The sequence below is a fragment of the Phytophthora sojae genome (assembly GCF_000149755.1).
Source record: "Phytophthora sojae unplaced genomic scaffold PHYSOscaffold_2, whole genome shotgun sequence".
NCBI lineage: Eukaryota > Oomycota > Peronosporomycetes > Peronosporales > Peronosporaceae > Phytophthora > Phytophthora sojae.
Window position 1 is genome coordinate 3,036,102 of NW_009258116.1, and position 24,038 is coordinate 3,060,139.

Sequence of the window (24,038 nt, forward strand, 5' to 3'; positions counted from 1 at the left end):
GGTTCGGAATCTAGAGGCGTCTTTGTGGGCATATGAACGGAACCAAAGCTCGCCGCCGCCCCGCATCGAAAGCTCATTTCTAAAAATGCTGACAAGCACTCAAGCGCCTACAATGTCGTGATCGCGCCCGGCTCCCTGCGTCCTCTCATCCGACCTCTGCCGAACCCAAATTGCTGCTGTCTACTGGGGCGGCATGCTCGCGGGCCCGGACATGCCCGTCACCGACGCCATGCCGACTGCCCCGACATGCCCGGCACCGACGCCACGGACGACACGGACGGCATGCCCAAGGCCCCCGACACGGACGACACGGACGGCATGCCCAAGGCCCCCCGACACGGACGACACGGATGACATGGCCAAGGCCCCGGCATGGACGACACGGACGGCATGCCCAAGGCCCCCGACACGGACGGCACGGACAGCATGCTCGGTGTCCTCCCCAAGCTCGGCTCAGTGAGCCTGTGTGCAGTCCCGGATGGTCCCGGCAAGCAATCCACGATCGAATCCCCCGACATACCCGGCACCAACGCCATGCCGACGACCTCGTCTAGTTCAGCACGCCCGTGGTCCCCGACCAGCCCTGCGCGAGCAGCACGCTCGCGTACCCAGACCATCACGGCACGGATGGCAGACCCGCGGCCCCCGATCCGCTCGACACGGACCCCATGCCCGCGGACCCAAAGCACCCCCAATACGGACGGCACGTCCACGGCTTTGATCAAGCCCGGAATGGACTGCATGCTCGCGGACCAGTCCGGCCCGGAGCGGATCTCATGCACGCGGCCACCGATCAGCCCGACTCGGGCTATATGCCGATCCTCTACTACATCGACTTGGACAGTACGCTTGCAGTCCCCGCCAAGCCCGATACGGAGTGCACGTTCGTGGCGATCGACAACTTCGACAACTTTGACACTGACGGCACGCCCGCGCCCCTCTAGAGGCCTTGCGTGGACGGCATGGCCGAGGTCTCTCAGAAGCCGGACATGTACAACGCGCTTTTGGGCCTCGACCAGCCCCACATGGACAGCCTATCGTAGCTCCCAGTGAGGCTCGTAGATCGGCGAACGACCGGAGCCCATGCTAGGTTTAGCTTACATTCGATTAACGGAGCAATATATCAAACCGTTTGCTTGATATACTGAAACCTAGTAAAAACAATCTCAATATTGACTTATCAAAGTCAATAACGACATGATATACTAAAATCTAGATAAACATGTCAACGTCGACATCTCTGAATCAACCATGACACCTCTATACTAAGAACTATACAAACATGTCAATGTTGACAAGACCGCGAAGCCATATTGCCATGGTTGACCATACCAAAATCCGATACATACTGTCACGTCTCATCGTTTCTTCGCGAAGCTCCTACCGAAACCAATGTAGACACATCTCCATTTTCTTTATGTCGAGACATCATCTCAAATAACCTGCCAAGGGCGAAGTACCGCGTTAATAGGATCAGGTGAACCCCGCGCTGAAAAGATAGGATTTACAGCAGCGCGTTGCGGAGATGTTGTTGGCGCAACATATTTTCCTTCAGCCCGTTCGATATCATAGACCGGTAGTAGCAGCCTCTGTAGTATACTTGTACACGACGACAGCGGGAGTATGAAATATCCAAGACCATCTAAAACATCGCCCAGTTATCGAATAGAGTTTTCTTGTCCAAGACAAGATGCTACCGACCGTCAGTGCTACACTCATAATGACGCTCGTGGTGCTAGAAGGAGAATCGGAGAGCATGACGGGGCGCCAAGGCAGCGATGGCAGTCCGGAGCTGCCACAGCTGAATACACATGATATATTCTACGCATGTGTGACGTCTTCCCGGTGATCCCATGTACTAGTCTCATCGCTCCGTAATCGCTATGCTTCTGGGAACTACTATGATCCTCATGCCCACATGCTGACGTGTAAAGTACTTGTTGGGAGCATGGATAGCATTGTCCACAGCACGACGCCTACCCAAGACAAGCCCATACCGAGACTTGCAGGCATGCACCAAAAGGTATGGGCCTGTGAGCGTCTAATACACGAGCGACGCTATGGTCACGTTACTGGTTATGATAATGCGCGGTCCACCTCCCGCTAATTTTCAGAAATTTACATTAGGTTGAAGCGCTAAAATGTGGCGCTCATGTTGCACTTTCAAACGTAAAACCACGCGTGACACCCAATCGAGGCGCGAACGCGTTCGCGCGCGCGAATCGACCTACCACGCACGAAATCCGCAAAGCAATTTGATTGGCAGGAACCAAGTCGGCGGGATCTCGAAAGGTCGCCACGGCCGAATGGCTTGAAACGGCACTTTCCCCCGAGGTTTTTCTTATCCCTGCAAAATCGGGATAGCGGTCGCCGGTGGGTTAGTGCTGCTCTCTTCTTGAGGGTTCCCACCGTTTTCCCGCAAAACCTCAAAAACATAAAGTAAAAACCTTCAGTATTTACACCGGGGAGCCTCGAACTACGTCTACATCGGACAGATGATGAAGCTCTCGTGGATGCTCCAGCGTTGACACTGGGTCCAGGACCAGCTCCATATACCCGAAATGGGTCTTTCGTCACGCGTTCTAAGAAGGTGAGGGTCTTGAACCCCATCGTCTATACAAAGCACCGCCTTATAGCAAACACTAGCGTTTCCGCCTTGTTTGCGATTGATTTTAGCTAAGCTTAACGTGTTCGTAGAGTCAGACAATTTTCATCCGTTCATCATGCAGCCACTCGGAAATGTAAACGCTGACTGGCACGAGGACCAAATCTGCTCTCCTTGACAAATATTTTTCCAGCTCCTCCTCTACGGCGTACGAGTCCCTGCTGCGCTTTGCTACCATCGTCGGGAGGGAGTGGAGTTGGGGCAAGCGCTTGTGGCCACTATAGGTCCTTGGCTCTTGCTGCTGAGCGGTCGGCGGGTCGAACTGGGCGTACGTTTGCCTCGGTCTGTTGTAGCCGACGCCTTGCGGCGTACTTGAAACATCGATTAGACAACCGGTACCGCGTGCAGTTTCCTTGAAGGACTTTTGGTGTCAACGTAGACTTATACTTCTTAGAGCAGCAAACAACGGACGCGTTTGCAATATATACATATCGTTGGTGTATTGTCAAAAGCTCGAACATGTTTGCAGAGTACACTATTCTGCATCACGTACGTCATGCGTGTGTACTACTCATGCAAGATTCACAAGCGGATCAGCTTTATTGCGCTTGACGAACAGCCCATCCAGCACAAGATCACATTCTGCACCAAGTGCGTTGAGGGATGCGATTAAATGGGATGCCCCGAAGCCTGTTCAGAGCCAAGCTGTTGGTTATGAGGCCTTCAACGACGTTTTGACCACCTTGCGGTCAGATATGGAACTATATAATAACTGTGTGGCGGTAGAAAAAATATGTTTAGCCCAACTGGCCGGGAAGATCTTGCCCGCTGCAACACGTCAATTTTCATCTTCTATGATCAAGAACAAGTGAGCATAATACTCCTCGTTCGGCTTCACCTCGATACAAGCACAGCGGCGCTGCCGAGGTCGTGCGGTTGATGCGCATGCCGTCAATTTGAACAACTCGTAAAATTACTATTGAGACTCGATAAATTATTTTATATAATGTTTCCATAAAACACTATATCTCAAAGGTATATCATGATAAGCAGTATGTCGTTCTGCAATTTTACCGAATGACTTTCCCGTATTTTGTGCGGAAACGTGGGGTGGCGTTCCTGCAACGTTATCAGTCATCATTTTACAACGTCACAACGCTTTTACGGCAACGTTAGGGCCTTATTGCGACGTTATTAGCAACATGGGTACATGGTAGGACAAGGTCGGACTTGTAATTTATCGGATAAATTCCTCGTGTGTTGCACAGGTAATTTATTTCTGAGGTATTATCTGTGCTGAATGAGTACATAGTAGGCTCACGAGGTGCGCAAATCTATCGAGCCGCTCACTGAGGACTTCAGATGTGAGGGTGGGAGAGTTCTGAAGTGGCACACACCACGAGTACACTTTTGTGAGCGCAAAGTATGCTAACAGAGGCTCAAAATGTGAATACTCTGGTGTTCGGATTCATTTATCTCTGCATGGGTACGTTTTATCGCGGATGTCAATGGTTTTCTGGGCTGTACCTCTTCGACAACGAGACATAGTTCTTCTTGTAAGAGTATATAACTAATCAAGCACTCGTAAAAGCGTTTCAAAAGTGACCATTATTTTTTTTCGTAACCATTAACGTTGCTCTTTTGATAACGTTGCTCTCGCAGTAACGTTGCCCGCTAACGTTGCCCTTCGATCACATCGCCCATTAACTTTCTTCGAGGTAAGTTGTTGGTGACAGTAGATAGGTTTCGAAGCGTTCCTCACCCTCACTTTACCTTCACAGCCGTCTAAGTTCGCACTCGCAGCACGTTTTGCACACAGATCAGTGTGCAATCAGTGGGCAAAATCCCTACATTTTGCAAACCAATCAGAATTTGATCCTCAGATGCACCTGTACGAATTCATTAAGTTCACGTGCGAACTTTCCAATTACGAACATTATCTATACAGGTAGACTGTACAATTGTATGCGCACCTATCTAGAGCAGCTTCCAGTACTCTGGTCCCGATTTTGCTCATTTTGCTCTGAGGGTGAAGGTGCGGGTGAAGAAACCTATCTAGTATTGCACGGCAGCAAACCCTACTGATAAATCAAGTAACATACCAGGTCCACGTCGCTGGTTATAACATTATGATATTGTGAGTGTACGTACACTTTCATTATGCATTTAATGCTGTACCATCGTGCATTGACTAGTTTAAAAATTATTCTCTTACAAACTAGTTGACCTCTTCTCAGAAAATCTGGAATAATAGTAGACGCTGAAGTTCCGCGTCTACTACGGAAGTTCCGCGTCTACTGTATAAAGTCGTGTCAGAATCTATAAAATAAAACTATTAGGTGCACGTCTATTACCTTCGGTTACTATTTAGTTATACTCTCGTTGTCTCCGTCTTAGTACATCCGCCAGATTATCAATGACTACATTGCCAGGTTGCGTGTACTTCACCTACAATAAATAGGCTTCAATATTTTAACAGTATGAAGTGTAAAAGGCTTAGTACGAGTGGTGCTACCGTCAATCGCGCATCATAATTGTTAGGTAAAACCAGTTAACGTTGCGCAAGAACTATTAAAGCTCGTAGCTAAAGGGTTAACGTCGCTGTAAAATTTGGAAGTTAAGCAGCGTAAGACTTGAATTGATGTCTGTTGCTTAGCCGATAAACCATAGCTGTTCATGCTTATATTTTACGTATTACTGTGTACAATAACTACCACACATCGACACATGCAACAAATGGACGTAGAATCTATTATCAAACTCATCTAGGGTAACATTATCGAAGTGATGCATAAATGTATCGTCACAGTTAATCTACCAGAAGGGTCGCAGGTTCTAGCCGACATGTCCATGCTAAGCGTTAAACAGATACCTCATCAGTTGTGTGCTGCAAATTAATAGCAGTGATATCAAAGTAGATTGCGATCTTGTTCTAAATCATACGGTATACATCGCTGTTTTCTTAAAAATGGACTCAATATATCTATAGGCATAGTATGCAGATGCGTGATCCTGCCTCCATTTAATATACTTCCTATAAGTCACCGTAGTGCTATCCTCTCTCATTGTAGTAAAGTACTTTGCTAAGTTTTACAGTGATCATGTAATGGCGGATGCGTCTGACCCAGGTAATACAATTAATTGAATAGTTTGGCGGTTGATAACTATAAGTACGCCTTGGGGAAGGCGTTGTACCCTTTGAACACTAGCTTTATATAAGAACAGAGGGAGTAGGACAAATCACATTAACGAGCAATGTTAACGTGCAACGCTAAAAATAAAGCAACGTTATCTTGGATTAACGTTAATGCGCAACGCTAAACATAACGCAACGTTATCTTGGAGCAACGTTAATGCGCAACGCTAACCATAATGCAACGTTATTGAGAAGCAACGTTAGTTCTCGGTAGTGTCGACCTCATTCGATTAAACCTAAGCGCTTGGGCGCAAATGCTTCGTAAACGTTTAGGACGACAATTGCATAGGTGTACGGAAATTACAGAACATAATTACAAGCAACGCGAAGCAGCAGCCATTATGTCAGGGACCTGGACGATGATAGTGGTTTGGTAACATCGGTACTCTGCTAGATGTGGACTTCCCTCTCGGCCCGCACGTCCTTGTCGTCCCGCGGCGCGCAGCTTGAAGCTGAATACCAACGTCAAAACAACATAGAGACATAAATATTAATGAAGCAGTGTTATCAATCATAGAGCAACATTAGCAGACAATAGAGCGCAGAGCAACGTTACCTTTAGTATTCGCGGGAGGGGGGGACAGACTCTCGCAGCTTGACCATCTCCGATGCCAATGCGTTCAGCTTGCCCCTACGAGGCATCCTGCCGATTTTGCCGCCTCCTTAACAGTCTTAACCCCTTGAGACCGAAGGTGTTTTGGCCCCCCATCCGCTAAGGTAACGTGTATACCAGGGGAAGGGATACTATACTGAAACCAGGTTGTTTTGGTATTGTTTCTGTTGGAAAGGCGCACAGTACTCCTAACCCTGGGTGAGTGCCTCTTCGCCTATCGTGTATCTCCACTTTATACAAGTAGGAACATCGATAAATATACACCTTATGCGTAGTAAACGGTATGGTGTGCACGCATGCACGTGTGAGAGACATGATCACCATGAGCAGAGTCGGGAAAAGGCTGTACATAACTGCACGAATGGAACAGATGCAATCAAGTTCAATGTCGTGTTTATGCAGGTATACAAAACAAAAGTAAAAAGGGACGGACGCAAAGCCCCGTTCAATCACGCATCACAGCATCCGGAGCGACACGAGCTCGCTTTGGCAGATGCGGGCCGCCTGTCGTGGACTCATCACTCGACGACTGCACACTCCCACCATTATCCTTCTCCTCATTCTCGTTCCCGCTGCGTGCCGGCGTACGCGCGCGGATCTTGGGCTTTATGCCAGATGTCGAAGCACGACATGGCAGACCCATTGTAGGTGTGCCGCACCTTCTCGCAGAGAAACACTCGCCATTCTTGGACGCGTTCGGCAGCTTGCACTCGCTGCAATACATGGAAGAATCGCCTCCACGAGCATTGTCGGTGCCTTTGAGCAGCGAGCAGACTTTACACACTCGCGTACGTCTCTTCCGCCCCTGCTGGTTGTTCCCCGGGCGCCATTCGTCGTTCTGTACAGGCTGGTGCGCTGCTGGAGCCTTGCTGCGCAGCCGCGGCTTGGACGGCGTCGCCTGGAAGCGCTCGTTGCTCTGTAACGCCTCCCAGTCTTCCTCACGGAGCTGACATAGCTCCAAATGGAGTTGCTTCAAGAATTTGACGTGCTTAAGCTTTGGGAGATTGCTAGCTGCGCGTCGAGCGTTGAAGACAATGAATGCGTTGATAATGGCGAGATCCACGAGTCCGAGAAACAGGGACATGTAGTACTTCTTGTACTTGATACACAACTGCAGCGAATACCTGCAATATGTGGCATACACGATTAGATACAATCATAACTTGTATATATAAGATACTCAACTTCACCTTTGTAGACGCAATTGGTCGTGCAAGTCCACGTCGCCCATGTAGGTCTGATAGTCCTTGACGATGCGCGGGCATGCCACTTCATGCTGCTCGCCAGTCATCTTGTCACGGCGTACGATCCGGTCCATGGCAACACTTCCGCCAGTGCTCAACATGTGCACGGCTCGGGTGTCCCACCAACGCAAAACCCTCATGCCAGGAATGTGCAACGCGTCGGAGACGATGTATGTGCCTCTCCCGATACTGGCTGGACGATTCTTGGGTATTTTGGGCGGCTTCTTTTTGCCGCCCTTCTTCTTCTTCGGGATCAGCTTCGTGCTCAGCCCGAGACGGTCGGTGCGGACGGTGCCAATTGAGTAGAACCCCATCGTGAGCAACTGCATCGAGAGAGGAACCGCAGAGTAAAACCTATCCGTGACGACAAGGCGCATCGCTCCATCCGCAGGAGGTGAAGGACCAAAAACTTCTCGTAAGTTGCGCGCGACGGCGGCCAGTCCGGACTTGTAGTCGGTGGAGCCGGACGCACCACCAGTCTCCTTTTTTCCACAGTACACCTCAAACCTGTATCGTACAACAATAGTAAAGTGTTAGTCTGTAGGATACACGATAACATATCTTACGCGCCAAAAATAAACACGGGGGCGCTCGAGGCACGCCCATCGCCTACCGGATGCAGTACGCCGACTTCGAGCAACAAAGCATGAAAAGCTTCGTCCCCCATTTGTGGGGTTTATCCTTCATGAAACCATCATTCGGTTGAACGTAGATCGCGATGGCAGCATAGCTTCGTCAAAAGCCATGACCGCAGGCGGAACGAAGCCGGCAGAAAAACGGTCTTGAAGTGCATCGATGACCGGGCGTAGCTTCCAGGTTCTGTCGCTCGAGGCACGTACGTTGCTATTGCTACTGAAGTGTAGGTTTCGCGACAGATGCATGAATCTATCGCGAACCATGAACTGACCAAAGCATCCGCGAGGTATCGCGCCTTCATCCGTCGTCCGCCAATGGTGCGCCAGCTTCTCCTTGTTAGGGACGATCGATCTTGCAATAAGAAGCCCAATAAAACACACAATTCGCGTGGTGTAATACCTGGGTAGTTTTTCAATTCACTTCGTAACTACTCTTTCGTCTTTGGCTTAAACTCAGGGTGTTTCAGCTGTCAAGCGACTTGCTTGGTGTGTTGACCCTCCACCCTCTCATCCATGTTCTCCTTGAAGTAATCGTTGGACTCGGAAGCGATATCTTCCCAGAGGTCCGGCTGCAGGAAGTAGAAGAACGCACCAGACGGAGTCTCAGCCGCATCGAGTGCCTTGGCAGTCGGCCCCGACTCTCCTGAGTACAGGTTAGGATAGTCTTGGTTCAGCGAGTTGGCTGGGCAATCCTCGTAGGGTTGCATCAAGTAGTCGTACGGCGTTGACGTGGAGAGGTCAGACCAGCCCTTCTCTCCCATGTCTCGCAGCAACTCGTCGGACACAGTCCCCGACAGAATACTCTCCATTCCACCAATAGTTGCAATAAGCTTGCCATCAAACCGGAGCTCCGGTGGCACGGGCAGTTGCACGTCGAGCTCAGTCAAGTCATCTTCAGGTGCGTCGCCCTCGTCATCTCCGTCATCGTTCTCTGCATCGGACTCGAACGCTACGTAGGCTTGTGGGTCTTCAGACTCATCGACGAGATTAGCATCTGCATAAACGGCAAAAGTTGTACATACAAGTTAGATGCATTCTCAATCGTGTATAGGCAGTTTTGACTAACCTCCAGTCGCAATATCGGCTTCTTCATCGCCTTTGGGCTCCTCTGCTACGTCTACTACTGGCGTAGTATCGTCATCGTCCGAGGCGTCAGTGTCATCATCCGGGTGGTAGGACGACTCGCTTCCGTCATCGGCATCTGCAAAATCGGAGGTGAGGTTACATCGCCTTTCCGGCGATGCTTCTACAACAGTAAATGCATGGTTAAATCATGAGTTGCATACGGTAGCACATACATCACACATGTTCGAACCTGCCGGAGAATCAGCTTCAGGCGCTGTGTCGACGGCTTCGGAGTCGCTGCTGGTGGCGTCGGCGCCGTTGGAGATGCTGCATGTCCACGAAATCCATGAAATACACGATTAGATACAAGCCAAACTTGTAGGATACAGCGCATGAGCATAGTACCGTTAGTTGAGTTGGGTTGGCTGCTTGGTAGACGTTGCACCGCGCTTCAACGTCTGGCGGTGTTTGCAGAGCCCTCTCGCCTCGCCTTCTTCTTCGCCTGGAGTGCAGCTAGAGACAGAATGTCGTTAGGATTAAAGCATGACCGACAATTCGCGACAAAAAGGCATACCGATGTCAAGCTTGTCCAAATACTTCATGAGCTCTTCTTCGCCGACAAAGTAGTCCTCGCCACGCGTGTCCTTCTTCGTCTTCCCGGGCTTCAAGTAGGTAAAGTCGACCGATTAGCCGGTCGGCTTTCTGGAGTGCCAGCCGGCCTTCTTCAGCTCTCGCCATCTAGCCTGGAACGCCATTCCTAGCAGCGGCGTGGGTTCTGGGCCCTCGGGGGTGAATCTTCAAATGAGAGAAAATTCAGTGGCGACAGTTCGTTCGCCCTTCATAGTACATATGCAATATGCAAGTTTGATCGGCAGTGCGCTTTCTCGTGCATTTTTGGCCTTTCTCAATGTATCATTTATGTCGATTCCCGTGGAAGCCATGGATACATCGCCTACCCCTCGATGACTTGAAAATTGTAGCGACCAATACAAAAACCAAGTATAGAAAAGCTTTACGTGTACGGTCCACGTTAAGCTTTTGCGCGTAACATGTACAGTCCAGGCTCTCGGGTTCAAGGGGTTAATACATACCAAATAAACAATAACAAATTACCAAAGTTAATGCACATATAACAAGCAACATTAATGCACACCTGTAAGAAGCAAGGTCAAACTTACTTAATTCGTGAAGTCGCTTGGCTTGCCCCACCCTTTAACAGCGGGTGCGTAGGGCTATCGTAATGTTTCCAGGAGGTGGCTGCGCGGTCCGAGCTGGTTTTCTGAAATGGAGGGTTGAGATTCTCCCTCTTTTCCTAAAGTACAGCTTCTTTCCGTTTAAGTTCGAAATTAATCGAGGAAAACCCTCACTTCAAATGAGTATTTTAATCCTGAGGGAAAATCCGGCCGGAATGAGGGATTTGGTTGTCGCGTATTTTACGCGTCATTTATTGTTTGGGTGACGTTATTCTTGTTATTGCAACGTTATTGAGCTGAGGTTAGGGCTAGTTAACGTCGGAGGACCCACTTCGGAAACGTGTGCTCAAAAACGCGTAAATTCCGTGGGCAAAAGGTGTCTATTGATTCATGAAAATCGCGTGTGTAGTTGTGTTGTTTGAAGTCTGTCACAATTACGGGTATGTTGAAGTGAACTGCAACAACTGCGTTTTACAATGTCTAGCAGCTAGGAGCTTTGCCGTAGAGCATCTTGCCCGGGTTCATGATGTCCTTCGAGTCCAGAGCCTTCTTAATGGCGAGCATCACGTCGACACTGTCTCGGTGCTCCACCGACAGGTAGTTCATTTTGCCGAGGCCGACGCCGTGTTCGCCCGTGCAGGTCCCTTCGTACTCCAAAGCACGCTCCACCAGGCGGTTCGAGAAGCTTTTGACCTTGGTCATTAGCTCCGGCTCGTCCTGGTAAAATGGAATCATCACGTGGAAGTTGCCGTCCCCAACGTGTCCGACGATTGCTCCGAACAAACCCGTTTCCTTAAGGTCGACTTGCGTCTCAACAATCACGTCCGCCAGCTTCGACGGTGGCACCGCAACGTCGGTAACAAGCCCTCTGCTTCCCGGCATTTGACTCTGTACATAGCAGGAATATGATCAATAGTTTGCTTCAACCACAATGTAGGTAGTTGCAACGTACCAGCGTAGCCCACCAAGCAGTGTGGCGGCCACTCCACAGCTTCTTCCGCTCTTCAGCACTGGTCGCCAGTTCAACGTCCTTGGCGTCGAAGTCGTTGGCGATCTCAACAACAATAGCGCTCTGTTCTTCGACCTCGCCAGGGGAGCCGTGGTGCTCGATGATCAACGATGGACGCACTGGGTTGTTCAGCTTCGAGTACTTGTTAATCGCCTCGACAGCGTTCTCGTCCATCAGTTCCATGCGTGCCACTGGGATGCCCATTTGCATGACCGCTGCACATGTATCCACCGCGTCTTTCATGGTATTGAATGAACAAATCATCGTCTTCTCGGCCTCGGGGTTGCCAAAGAGCCGAAGTTCCGCCTGGCAAAACACAAATCGTTAGGTTCGCTTGTCCCGATGCACGTTTAATCTATGCCAACCGTTTACCTCGGTGACGACTGCGAGGGTGCCCTCGGAGCCGATAATTAACCGCGTGAGGTCATATCCTGCCGATGATTTCCGCGTTTTGGAGCCCGTCCTGATGATGCGCCCATCGGCCATGACAGCAGTGAGCGCCATCACGTTCGTCTTCATGTTGCCGTAGCTGCAACCAGAAGCTGAATTAGCATCGTACAGATGTGCTAGCGTCAATACAACACCGTACCGAACAGTGGTGGTGCCCGAGGCATTCGTGTTGATCATCCCGCCAATGCTGGCGTTGGCGCCAGGGTCAACGGGGAAGAACAAGCCCGTAGCTCGCAGATCCGTGTTCAGCAGCTCCCGCGTGACACCAGCCTGCACTCGACAGCTCATGTTTTCCGGCTCCACCTGGGCGATAACCATACAAACACCTCGTTAATAGGGAAAGTCCTCTTTCCGGCAGTGCCGCCATCCCAACCAACCTTGAGAATCTTGTTCATCCCGGTCAGGTCGATGGTGACGCCTCCATACGTAGCAGAGATGTGGCCCTCTAGCGACGACCCAGCGCCAAAGGGAATGACAGGCGTCCCAGCAGCGGCGCAAATCTTGATAACCTCCGAGACCTCTTCCGTGGACTCCACGAAAGCCACAGCATCCGGGGGAGTGACCTTGTGATACGACTCGTCCGTACCGTGTTGCTACAGTGAGTACACAAGTTATGTCAGTCAATTTTTCACTTCGCACAGTAAGCTCCGGGGGGAGGGAAGTTCTGCTCACCTCCAGTACGGAACGCGCGGTCGACAGGCGGTCTCCCAGCAGGTCCTTCAGAGCCGAGATGGTCTCAGGCGAGGCGGTGCGACGCGTGCTAAGCGATCGGGTCCGGAGAGGACGGTGGGCCGCAGCGGGGAGCATTTGGCGCCACATTGCTCTCAAGTCGAGGAGGGAGTCCGGGAATGACGCGAAACGTGGGGATGCGCTTACCCTTCAAAGTGGATCCGTTTTGACAAGCATGGTCCGTATGTTCCGGACACAACTTCAACTATGCAACATGTTGGTTTAACAGATCGGGCAACCAAAACTGTTAGGCCCTTGAGTCTTTAGCTAGAGCGCGGCTTGCCGTAAAAGATTTTACCGGGGTTCAGGATATCGAGCGGATCGAGCGCTTTCTTGATGGCGAGCATGACGTCGACGGCCTCACCGTGCTCCATCGGCAAGTAGTCCATTTTGCCGATGCCGATGCCGTGTTCCCCAGTGCAGGTGCCACCACAAGCCAGCGCGCGTTTGACCAGGCGGTGCGAAAATGCCTTCATGCGTTCCAGGTGCTCCTTGTTCTCTTCAGTGAACGGGATCAGGACGTGGAAGTTCCCATCTCCGACATGCCTGCAGGATCCGTAGTGTCAGTGTATATACATGTAACACCAACCCGGCAGCAGTGAAACAAATGCAAACCCACCCCACAATTATACCGATCAGATCGGAGTCCTTTAAGTCCTGCTGAGTCTCAATCACCGCATCCGTCAACTTGGCAAATGGCACTGCCACATCGGCCGAGAAGCCTCGGCTACCAGGGACTTGACTCTACATAGCATCGCACGAAACCAGCACGTTTTCATTCCACTGTAGTGATCACTTTTTTCGACTCCTTACGTACCAGCACTGCGTGCCACACGGAGTGCCGCCCACTCCACAAGCGCTTACGATCTTCAGCCGTTGTGGCCACCTCGATTCCCGTGGCACCAAAGTCTCGAGCTATTTCCTGGACAATACTGCTTTGCTGCTCCAGTTCGCTTGCAGAACCGTGATGCTCGATAATCAGAGACGGTCGAAGCGGGTTGTCCAGATTCGAGTATTTGTTCACAGCGTCGACGACGTTTTCGTCCATCATCTCCATTCGGGCCACGGGAATCCCCATTTGCATCACGGTCGTGCACGTATCGATAGCGTCCTTCATCTTGTCAAATGAGCAGATCATAGCCTTCTCGGCCTCAGGAATACCGCAAAGTCGAAGTTCTATCTGCGATAGCACGCCCACACCTGTTGTTATCCTTTGAAAACACGACCTCCTCAACTAAAGTAAAATCGGTACCTCAGTCACAACCGCCAGGGTGCCCTCGGCTCCGATCAAAAGTCGTGTGAGGTCATAGCCAGCAGACGACTTTCGAGTTCTGTGCGAAATAACAAGCAGCATCGAAGTGGTAAGGGTGCACTGAGGTCTGACCGCTCAAGAAACGTATTGTACGAACCTCGATCCCGTCTTGATGATGCGTCCATCAGCCATGACTGCAGTCAGAGACAACACGTTTGCCTTCATGTTGCCATATCTGTTTGAGATGAATTCGTCAGCATTTGCTGCATGCCCCCACCGTCGGCAAAGCGCTTACTTGACTGTTGTTGTTCCTGACGCATTCGTAGCAACCATGCCCCCGATCGTAGCGTTCGCGCCGGGATCCACAGGAAACATCAGCCCAGTGGCACGCAGGTCTGCGTTCAACTGCTCGCGGGTAACACCGGCTTCCACCTTGACGCTCATATTTTCGTGGTCAAGCTGTACAAACGCAAGTCACGCCATAAAACGTTAGCTCCGCGAAACTAACCCCCCAGTTCCTGATGCCGCTGCTGGTGCAGTATGCCACCTTGAGGATCTCGTTCATTCCCGATAAATTAACAGAGACGCCGCCAGCTACAGCCGAGATATGCCCTTCGATCGACGTGCCGGCACCAAACGGGATGATAGGCGTGCCAGTCGCTGCGCAGATTTTGATCACCTTCGACACCTCGTCCGTGGACTGCACGAAGGCGACAGCGTCGGGAGGCGTGACATCGTGATACGACTCATCCGTTCCGTGCTGCTGCAGAGGTCACCAACACCAACGACGTCAGCCAAGGGGTCGTTTAACATTATTCACAAGGGCGCGGAGGGAACTGACCTCCAGCACCGAACGAGAGGTGGATAAGCGATCGCCCAGCAGATCTCGCAACGCCGAGATGGTATCCGGCGAAGCTGTTCGCTGCGTGTTCAGGCGACGACGAGGAAGCTGTGCTAGCGATGCTCGCTGCAGTGCATACTGGGCGGATGTCGCCCTCAGCACGCGGGCGGAGTGATGCCACATGTCCCCGACGGCTTTCGTCAACTGAGCGTGGTTGAAGATATTTCCGCGTGATGCGTTGTGAGTTGATTTGCACAATCGCGGCACGGTGAGCCAGGTGCTGTCAACTAAGCAGTGCGAAAAGATCTTGTCTGTTGCCCTGCTTCATGAGCATGAACCACAACGTTGGTGGACGATCACTACGTTAGATTGAGCCAAGTTCTACTACTATTTCAACTACTTAGTGCTTCTCGTTGCCGTAGAAAATCTTGCCCGGGTTCATGATGTTCTTGGGGTCGAGCGCCTTCTTGATCGTGTGCATGACGTCCACGCTGTCGCCGTGCTCCTTCGACAGGTAGCTCATCTTGCCGTTGCCGATGCCGTGCTCGCCCGTGCACGTGCCCTCGTACTCGATGGCGCGGTTCACCAGGCGGTCCGAGAAGTCGCGCACCTTCTGCATCAGCTCCGCGTTGTCCTGGTAGAACGGCAGCATGACGTGGAAGTTGCCGTCGCCGACGTGGCCGACGATCGTGCCAAACAGACCAGTCTCCTTCAGGTCCGCCTGCGTCTCCACGATGACGTCCGTCAGCTTCGAGAAGGGGACGGCGACGTCCGTGGACAGACCGCGGCTGCCAGGCATCTGGCTCATCGTAGCGTACCAAGCGGCGTGACGGCCGCTCCAGAGCTTCTTGCGCTCCTCCGCGCTCGTGGCCAGCTCAATGTCCTTGGCCTCGAAGTCGTTGGCGATCTCCACGACCACGGAGCTCTGCTCCTCCACCTCACCGGGCGAGCCGTGGTGCTCAATGAGCAAAGACGGCCGCACGGGGGTCTCCAGCTTCGAGTACTTGTTGATCGCCTCCACGGCGTTCTCGTCCATCAGCTCCATGCGCGCAACGGGGATACCCATCTGCATGACGGTCGCGCACGTGTCAACGGCGTTCTGAATCGAGTCGAACTGGCAGATCATCGTCTTCTCTGCCTCGGGGATGCCGAACAGACGCAGCTCAGCCTCCGTGACAATGCCGAGCGTGCCCTCCGAGCCGATAAGCAGACGGGTGAGGTCGTAGCCGGCAGAAGACTTGCGGGTCTTGGAGCCCGTCTTGATGATGCGGCCGTCGGGCATGACGGCCGTCAGCGACATGACGTTCGTCTTCATGTTGCCGTAGCGCACGGTGGTGGTGCCCGACGCGTTGGTCGAGATCATGCCACCGAGGGTGGCGTTGGCACCCGGGTCCACGGTGAACATGAGGCCCGTCGCGCGCAGGTCCACGTTGAGCTGCTCGCGCGTGACGCCGGCCTGCACCTTGCAGCTCATGTTCTCGGGCTCGACGCTCAGGATGTTGTTCATGCCCGTGAGGTCGATGGAGACGCCACCCTCCGTGGCGGAGATGTGGCCCTCGAGCGAGGACCCCGCGCCGAAGGGGATGACGGGCGTGCCGGCGGCCGCGCAGATCTTGACGACCTCCGACACCTCCTCCGTGGACTGCACGAAGGCGACGGCGTCGGGGGGAGCCACCGCGTGGTAGGACTCGTCCGTTCCGTGTTGCTGTAGGTGGGCGTAGATACAGAGAGCGATTAGTTAGAGAAAGAAGCTGTTAACGGCGTCGCTGCTGGTGTTTAGAGTACGCACCTCCAGAACGGACGCGGCAGTCGAGAGGCGGTCGCCCAGCAGCGCCTTGAGCGCCGAGAGCGTCTCCTCGGAGGGCACGCGGCGCGTGCTCATGAGGCGGCCCTGCTGGCTCAGCAGGAGGGAGGAGCGCGCAGCGTTGAGGCGCGCGGAGGTGGCGGCGAGTCGGCTCCACATGGTGTGCTGGGTACTTGCTGTGAATTTGAGGAATGAGCTCGAGCAGGATGCGTTGACGTACCCCACCCAGCTTTTGGCCCCAAGCAGAATCCATTTCTATGCGACAGGGTGATTCTGCGTGCAACGCAAGGTCTCTATTAGACTCTCATTTAGAGACCCTCTAAAACCCATGCAAGTGGCATGATCAGCCCATGCCCGGTGTTCACATGCATGCAGTCCGCCCTGAACTTGGTGAACGAGAAAGCAAGAGCACTTGCTGGGTGAAGGCGTTCAGGCCCAGAGCCTCCGGCTAATGTGTTTTATTCATACTATGAATGAAATTCAGAATTTCATAGTCCCCAGTCATTGCGCAATAAGACGTTGATCCAGCATTTTGTTGGGTAAGCCTCCAGTTTGTAAAACGAGAGGCTGGCGTGCGACGGGCACCCTCTGGCTCACCAGAGCCTCTCCTGCGTTTTGGTGGTGGCGAGCGGCGCAGGAAGCGCTGCCGACGGTGGTGCCCGACAGAGCCGCTGCTACTTTAGCGCCCCGCGGCGCGGTTGAAGTGAAGCGCCAAGTTGCACTTGCAACGGCTGCGTTCGGTGGCAGCAGCCGCTTCGAAAATCTTAGAACAGCTTCGGTGGCTACAGTAAATTTCTGGACCCATTTCATGTGGTCTACACGAGATACCTGTCAAGTGCGTCGGTATCACTTGAAAAAGCTCGTTTGTGGCTGGAAAAGCAACTCGTCCGACATGATGATGCGATCCGTGCAGCGCATTGCCCGCCGTGCTGGCGCCTCGGCTGCGGCCAGCGGACGTCGCGCCGTGCAGCGCTCTACGCTCCCGCGCGGAGTGGCCTCGAGCTCGCGTCTGGCGCAGCGCGGCGCAAAGATCGCGCCGTCCGCCCAGCAGCTCAGCGCGTGCTTCAGCACCAGCGCCGCGGACGACAAGGCGGACCGCCGCGAGTTCCAGGCGGAGACGCGCCAGCTGCTCGACATCGTGACGCACTCCATCTACACGGACAAGGAGGTATTCATCCGCGAGCTCATCTCCAACGCCTCCGATGCGCTGGAGAAGCTGCGCCACCTGCAGTCCACGGGCGCCAGCATCCAGGACGCCGAGCTGGAGCCCAAGATCGTCATCACCACGGACGAGAAGGCCGGCACGCTCACCATTGCAGACACGGGCGTGGGTATGTCCAAGGACGAGCTGATCGAGAACCTGGGAACGATCGCACGCTCGGGCTCCAAGGCCTTCCTGGAGCAGCTCAAGGAGAGCTCCCCTGGCGAGTCGGGCGACGCGCTGAGCGGCATCATCGGCAAGTTCGGTGTCGGTTTCTACTCGGCCTTCATGGTTGCCGACAAGGTCGAGGTCTTCTCGCAGTCGGCCGTCGCCGGTCGTCAGAGTCAAGTGTGGCGCTCGGACGGCAGCGGATCGTACGAGGTTGCCGAGGCGAATGACGTGACGCGCGGCAGCAAGATCGTGATCCACCTGAAGGATTCCTGCAAGGAGTTCGGCACCAAGGCCAAGGTCGAGTCCATCATCCGCCGCTACTCGAACTTCGTGTCGTTCCCGATTGTGCTCGACGGCGACACCGTGAACACGGTTCAGGCTCTGTGGACCAAGAGCGAGAGCGAGGTCACGGACGAAGAGTACACCGAGTTCTACAAGTTCATCGCGAACGCGTTTGACGAGCCGGCTTACCGCATCATCTTCAAGGCGGACGCGCCCATTGAGCTGAAGACGCTCTTCTTCATTGGATCCTCGCACGCCGAGAAGTTTGGCTATGCTCGTCTGGAACCTGGTGTGAGTCTCTACTCGCGCAAGGTCCTGATTGAGCGCAACTCGCCCGACATCCTTCCGGACTGGATGCGTTTCGTGCGTGGTGTCGTTGACAGCGAGGATCTCCCGCTCAGCCTTTCGCGTGAAAAGATGCAGGACAGCCGCCTCATTCACAAGATCCGCGATGTCCTGACGAGAAGAATCGTCCGCTTCCTGGAGCGTCAGGTAAGTCGACTTCGCGGCAGGCATCTTGATCGATCATTGCGTCGAGGACTGACATTGTGATGTCTTTCTCTCTAACTATTTGTTGCCGAACACAGTCCACCAAGGAACCGGAGAAGTTTGAGAAGTTCTTCACGGAGTTCGGCCAGTTCGTTAAGGAGGGTATTTGCACGGACTTCCAGAACAAGGACGCTCTTGCGAAGCTGCTGCGTTACGAGTCCAGCCAGGTTGATGAAGGCAAGCTGACTACTCTTGATGAGTACGTGTCGCGCTGCCCGCCGGACCAGAACGAGATCTACTACCTGTGTGCGCCTACCCGCGCTATCGCCGAGTCGTCGCCGTACTTCGAAGCCTTCAAGTACGTGTACAGCATTTGCCGGGGCTCCTACTTTCCTATTCCTTTACTAACTTTGTTTGCTTTTGCGCGACAGGAAATTGAACAAGGAAGTGCTGTTCGTCTACAGCCCCATCGATGACTTCGTGATGACGAACGTTGCCGAGTTCAACGGCCGCAAGGTCGTGTCGGCGGAACACGCAAAGGTGGATGTCGACAGCGACGATGGCAGTGCTTCTGGAAAGAAGCTGTCGAAGGACGAGCAGCAGCTGTTCGGCGCTTGGCTGAAGCTCACTTTGGAGGACAGCGTGAAGGAAGTCAAGGTATGGCTGCGATACATTTTTCTTCCGTAGTACGGCTACTAACTCGACTGTGTGTCTGCCTGCTTGCAGTTCACGTCCCGCCTGACCGACTCGCCCGCTATCATCGTGGACCACGAGTCTGCCTCTATTCGCAAGTAAGTGACCGATACTGATGTCATTGTGATAGACTTTTGCTGAACAATGATGTTGTGTTGTACAGGATGATGCAGATGGTGAACGACCGCGCTGGCCAGGACATGAGCGGCCTCTCCAAGAACGTGATGGAGATCAATCCCAACCACAGCATCATCGTGGACCTGAACGCGCTTCGGGAAGTCAACGACGCCCTCGCCAAGAAGGTGGCCCGTCAGGTTCGTCTCTCTGTCTCTGCTTTTCCGGTGTAGGCATATAGTCGCTCTAACCTTGTTGTCCACGAATTCACCAGATCTACACGAACGCGACGGTGGCTGCTGGCCTTGTCGAGGACGGCCGCACCATTCTTGGCGGCCTGAACGAAATTCTCGCCGAGCTTCTGGAGCAGAGCCTGCACAAGAAGGACGAGTAAAGCGCTTCTCCGAGTATGTAGGGAGCAGCAGTGCAGCTATACATCTTCTGCCGGCATGCTGGCCTGTAGACGACATGAATGCAATAGACATGGGCCAGCTTTGACTTGTAGACCGCTTCGTATCGCATCTGGTCACTATTCCAAGGGTCCGATCCATACAAGTTATCGCGTGTTGCAATCCTGAGGTTCACAAAAAGGGAGGCATATTCTCGCCATTCATCTTTTTTTACGGACTCCACTCGGACAGTCAGCAGAATGGTGTTCGCCTTCCGCTCCGCCGCCGCGCGACTGACGCCGGGCCTCGCCGTGTTCATGGGCGGCGCCACGCTGGGCATGACGCACTCGAGCGTGGCCCGCGCCGAGGACAAGCGCGACCTGCGCGACCTCGAGTTCGGCGTGCCGCACGACCGCAAGCGCGTGGACCCGTTCTCGCCCTTCTTCCCGTCGGACAAGCACCCGTGCACGCACGCGGGCATGTTCATCCCCGGCTGCCACGAGCTCAAGATCTTCTCGGGCTCGTCGCACTTCGAGCTGGCCGACGACATCGCGCGTCGCTTGGGCACGCGCGTGGGCAAGATCAAGCTGGGCCGCTTCGCCGACGGAGAGGTGCAAGTGCAGGTGGGCGAGAGCGTGCGCGGCAAGGACGTGTACCTGGTGCAGAGTCTGGCGAGCCCCGTGAACGACAACATCATCGAGCTGCTGCTCATGGTCAGCACCATGCGTCGTGCCAGCGCCAAGAAGGTGACGGTCGTGCTGCCGTACTACGCGTACAAGCACCACCGCCGTGCCAACCCGGCGGCCACCAGTCTGAACTCCAAGTTCATCCAGAGCCCCGCCGCTGACATCGCCAAGATGCTGGAGGTCATGGGTGTGGACCGCGTCATCGCTGTCGATCTGCAGATGCGCGTGGAGGGCCACGAGGCGTGCTTCTTCAGCTCGGACATCCCCGTGGAGACCATTGAGACCATCATGGCTGGCGTTGAGTACTTCGCCACGCAAGTGTACCTCCGCCGCCCGCTTGTGGTGATGGCGCCCAACCCGGAGTGCCTGCGTCGCGCTCGTGTCTTCCAGACGGGCTTGAACAAGTGGCTGCCGGACTCGCCCGCGCAGTTTGCGATGTTCTTCCACGGCACGGGCAAGAAGGAGACGGGCGACCACACCCCGGCTGACATCGTGGGCGACGTCAAGGGCGCCGACGTGATTGTTGTGGACGACCTAATCGACACGAGCGAGACGCTGTCCAAGCTCACGAACCTCGCGCTGAGCAAGGGCGCCCGCAAGGTGTACTGCTTCGCCTCGCACCCGCTGCTGAACGGCGACGCCGAGCGCTTGATCGACGAGTCGAACGTGTCGCAGGTGGTTGTCATGGACACTATCCCTGCCGACCCCAAGGCGTTCCACACTGACAAGCTCAAGCGTTTGTCGGTCGCGCCCATGCTCGCGGAGCTCATCCAGGCCGAGCACTTCAAGGCTCACTCGTACATCGACAAGGTGAACTCTCGCGAGGACTTCAAGTACGTGCACCACTATTAAAAATCTGTACGCGAATGAATGACGGAGGTGAGTGAGTCAAAGAAGAGGAGGAGGAGGAGGATAGTTAGCTGGGAAGGAAGAAGACGACAGCCGATCTGACGGTTCAGGTTGGCGGGTGTTTGAAGCTCGTCAATGCATAATAGCATACTCATGCACACGCACATTATGTCGATTTTTCAAATTACTCTTCACTGGACGACTGCTTGCTCTTCGCGCTACTCCTCTTCCTCCGCTTCTTGGGCGAGTCCGGCGACGCCAGCGCCTTGATCGCCAAGCAAATCTGCTTGAACTCGTCGCTCTTCTGAATAGCGACGACCTGGTCAGCGATGGTCTGACCCCAGGCTCGAACGAAGGAGGCTAGCGCACTCTCGGCCGCTTCTTGGGCCTCCTGCAGCTTGCGATCCACGTACGGCTCCTGCTCCTTCAGGAAGGGGCACAGCAGCTTGTCGTACACGATGGTCGCTCCCTGTTGGTTAGCGGCACCACTCCGTTAATAAACCCGCTGCAACACTCCACGGAGCTGCATGCATAATGCGACCTACCTTCGTCTGCGGCGCCATCATCCAGATGAGGAAGAGCGTTTTAGTGATGCTATATCCGGGCACCAGGAACAGGAGCGGCGACGCTACCGACTCGACGGACGTCGCGGCGCCGTAGACAGCCCAGTACGTGAGCCACTGCTTCTCGTCGTGGCCGCTCTGAGGCCGCTCCAGCGCCTTGAAGCTCGCGTACGCAGGGTAGGCGACGCCCACGCCCAGGCACAGGCAGCGCGAGAACGTCGCGCCCATACTTAGTCCCTACTTCGACGGACGCAAAGACAAGATTGATGGCCCAGCCATAATAGCAACCCTAATGTTGCGCTTAAGTTGCCCAGAGTCAGACAGCTACTTCAACTTGCCAGCTGGTGCGGTCACCGCTCCTCGAGCACAAATGGCTGCGACGGGGAGCTCGGGTGGATGTGGATGCCCCTGACAGAGAACGGCACGCTGAAGTTGCCGCTGCCGGCGCCCATGGAGATGTGGCCGTGCTGGATGTCGAACGCCAGCTGGTCGTGCAGGTAGAGCCCCACCACCTCCATGCACGTGTCGAAGTCGTGCACAGCCGTGTCCAGCACGATGCTGTTCTCCTCGTGCGACAGCCACGACACGTGCTTGGAGTCCTTGACGTGGAACAGGAACTTGGGCTTGGGGCTGTCGTGGGCCGCGTCCTTCTCGTACAGGAGGTCGAGCTCGATGTCGTATAGGTCGAAGTGAATGGGCAGCGGGTTGTTGATCTTGATGGACACCTTGAGCTCCAGCAGGCATTTGTGCGTCTTGGAATCCAGCTCCTTGAGTGCTGGGTTGATCGAGTACTCGCGGAGCAGCGCCGGCTTGTTGTCGATCTTGGCGGGGACGTTCAGCTTGACGTCGACGAGATCGAGCACTTGTAGTGAGTAGCACGTGGTGACGCGATTGCTGCCACCGACGTGCAGCACGAGGTCGTCGCCTTCCAGATACGACTGCAGCATCGATTGCAGCGGCTCAGACTGGTTCTTGAACACTTCTGTGTATGCAGAGATGAAAGTCTGGCCGCTGCCGAGGAGGAACCGCTTCAAGCCTGCAACAAGAATGGGCTCTCGCTCAGCAGAGCGGACTTCTACCGACAGGGACGGGATGTTCCACAGCACTCGCGAGGCGTACTCAAAGGAAACATCCGTAAAGGCGAAGATTTCTCGGTCGTCTTGTTCCGTATGAAAATGCGAGAGCGCAATGGTCTTGAGCACCTGAGTCACAACATGCTGTAGCTCGGTCTTGATCCCGTTCACGACACCGGAACCCCAGGCATCGCCTCTAACAAGCGGTGGGTCTAGCGCATACCTCCACTTTGGCGGGATAACCGCACTAGCTGGAGGCCGTGGGGTCTCCCTGAGTAGGTTGGAGACATCCAAGTAAACCGTGAAGGGGACCAGCATGCACGAAATCAGCACCGGCACTTCTCCGTGGACGTCAATATTTCCTCCATCAGCGAACACCAGACTATACAGCACGTCCGGCGACGTCAGCATCTCGAAACCCACCGGCAACATCATAGTAGTTACTCCCGACTGCAGCTCGAACGCCGGCACCTGGAGGTGCAGGAACGTCGTGCTCTTCTTGGCGAACGTAATGTTCAACGGACCCACTACCGGCGAGCAGTACGACGGGTTCTGGAACTCCACTACCACCTCCCCCACTGTGCGGGGATGGCACAGATCCGGCAGCGTCAGCTTGTTCAGCGCCACCGTCGTCTTGCGCAGCAGCGCCACGAACAGAACGTGCACGATCAGCAGCAGCGCGGCGACGGCAGCGAGCACCATCAGCCAGCTCGGGCTCTTCTTCTGCCGCCTCCTACGCAGAGTATAGTCGTCATCTGAAGCCGTGCCGCCATCCGACCGCTCCAGAAGCGGCTCCAGCGCCACAGCTTCGTCGTCGCGCGAAGTCGCCATGCTCTCCGACTTGAAGTGGGTGCATCAAAATCATGCACCTTCTTTTTGGCCAATGCCAGAG

General features: G+C 54.1%; 5 protein-coding genes across 5 annotated transcripts; 2 read left to right on the forward strand and 3 right to left on the reverse strand.

The window, feature by feature from the left end:
* Window positions 1-372: 372 nt before the first annotated feature.
* Window positions 373-944, forward strand: PHYSODRAFT_324891 (hypothetical protein; the record flags this gene model as incomplete). Its single annotated transcript, XM_009520697.1, has 2 exons — window positions 373-456; window positions 555-944. 2 exons carry the CDS (start codon window positions 373-375, stop codon window positions 942-944), a joined length of 474 nt encoding a protein of 157 aa, XP_009518992.1.
* Window positions 945-7,600: 6,656 nt separating this feature from the next.
* Window positions 7,601-8,179, reverse strand: PHYSODRAFT_479547 (hypothetical protein; the record flags this gene model as incomplete). Its single annotated transcript, XM_009520698.1, has 1 exon — window positions 7,601-8,179. A coding segment is annotated over one exon (579 nt), but the record flags the coding sequence as incomplete, so codon positions are not given.
* Window positions 8,180-11,031: 2,852 nt separating this feature from the next.
* Window positions 11,032-11,322, reverse strand: PHYSODRAFT_260913 (hypothetical protein; the record flags this gene model as incomplete). Its single annotated transcript, XM_009520699.1, has 1 exon — window positions 11,032-11,322. A coding segment is annotated over one exon (291 nt), but the record flags the coding sequence as incomplete, so codon positions are not given.
* A 638-nt stretch (window positions 11,323-11,960) lies between these two features.
* Window positions 11,961-16,366, reverse strand: PHYSODRAFT_353864 (hypothetical protein). Its single transcript, XM_009520700.1, has 4 exons — window positions 12,683-16,366; window positions 12,388-12,603; window positions 12,150-12,313; window positions 11,961-12,089 (listed from the first exon to the last, which is right to left on the reverse strand). Exon 1 carries the CDS (start codon window positions 16,337-16,339, stop codon window positions 15,233-15,235), a length of 1,107 nt encoding a protein of 368 aa, XP_009518995.1. The 5' UTR covers window positions 16,340-16,366; the 3' UTR covers window positions 11,961-12,089; window positions 12,150-12,313; window positions 12,388-12,603; window positions 12,683-15,232.
* A 3,412-nt stretch (window positions 16,367-19,778) lies between these two features.
* On the forward strand, window positions 19,779-23,559 carry PHYSODRAFT_353865 (phosphoribosyldiphosphate synthetase). The gene has a single exon (XM_009520701.1). It carries the CDS (start codon window positions 20,236-20,238, stop codon window positions 21,511-21,513), a length of 1,278 nt encoding a protein of 425 aa, XP_009518996.1. The 5' UTR covers window positions 19,779-20,235; the 3' UTR covers window positions 21,514-23,559.
* Window positions 23,560-24,038: the final 479 nt, after the last annotated feature.

What these genes read in the sequence shown, in the direction of transcription:
- PHYSODRAFT_353865 (XM_009520701.1), top strand. Translation starts at nt 20,236, where the DNA reads ATGGTGTTCGCCTTCCGCTCCGCCGCCGCGCGACTGACGCCGGGCCTC.
- PHYSODRAFT_353864 (XM_009520700.1), bottom strand. Translation starts at nt 16,339, where the DNA reads ATGAACAACATCCTGAGCGTCGAGCCCGAGAACATGAGCTGCAAGGTG.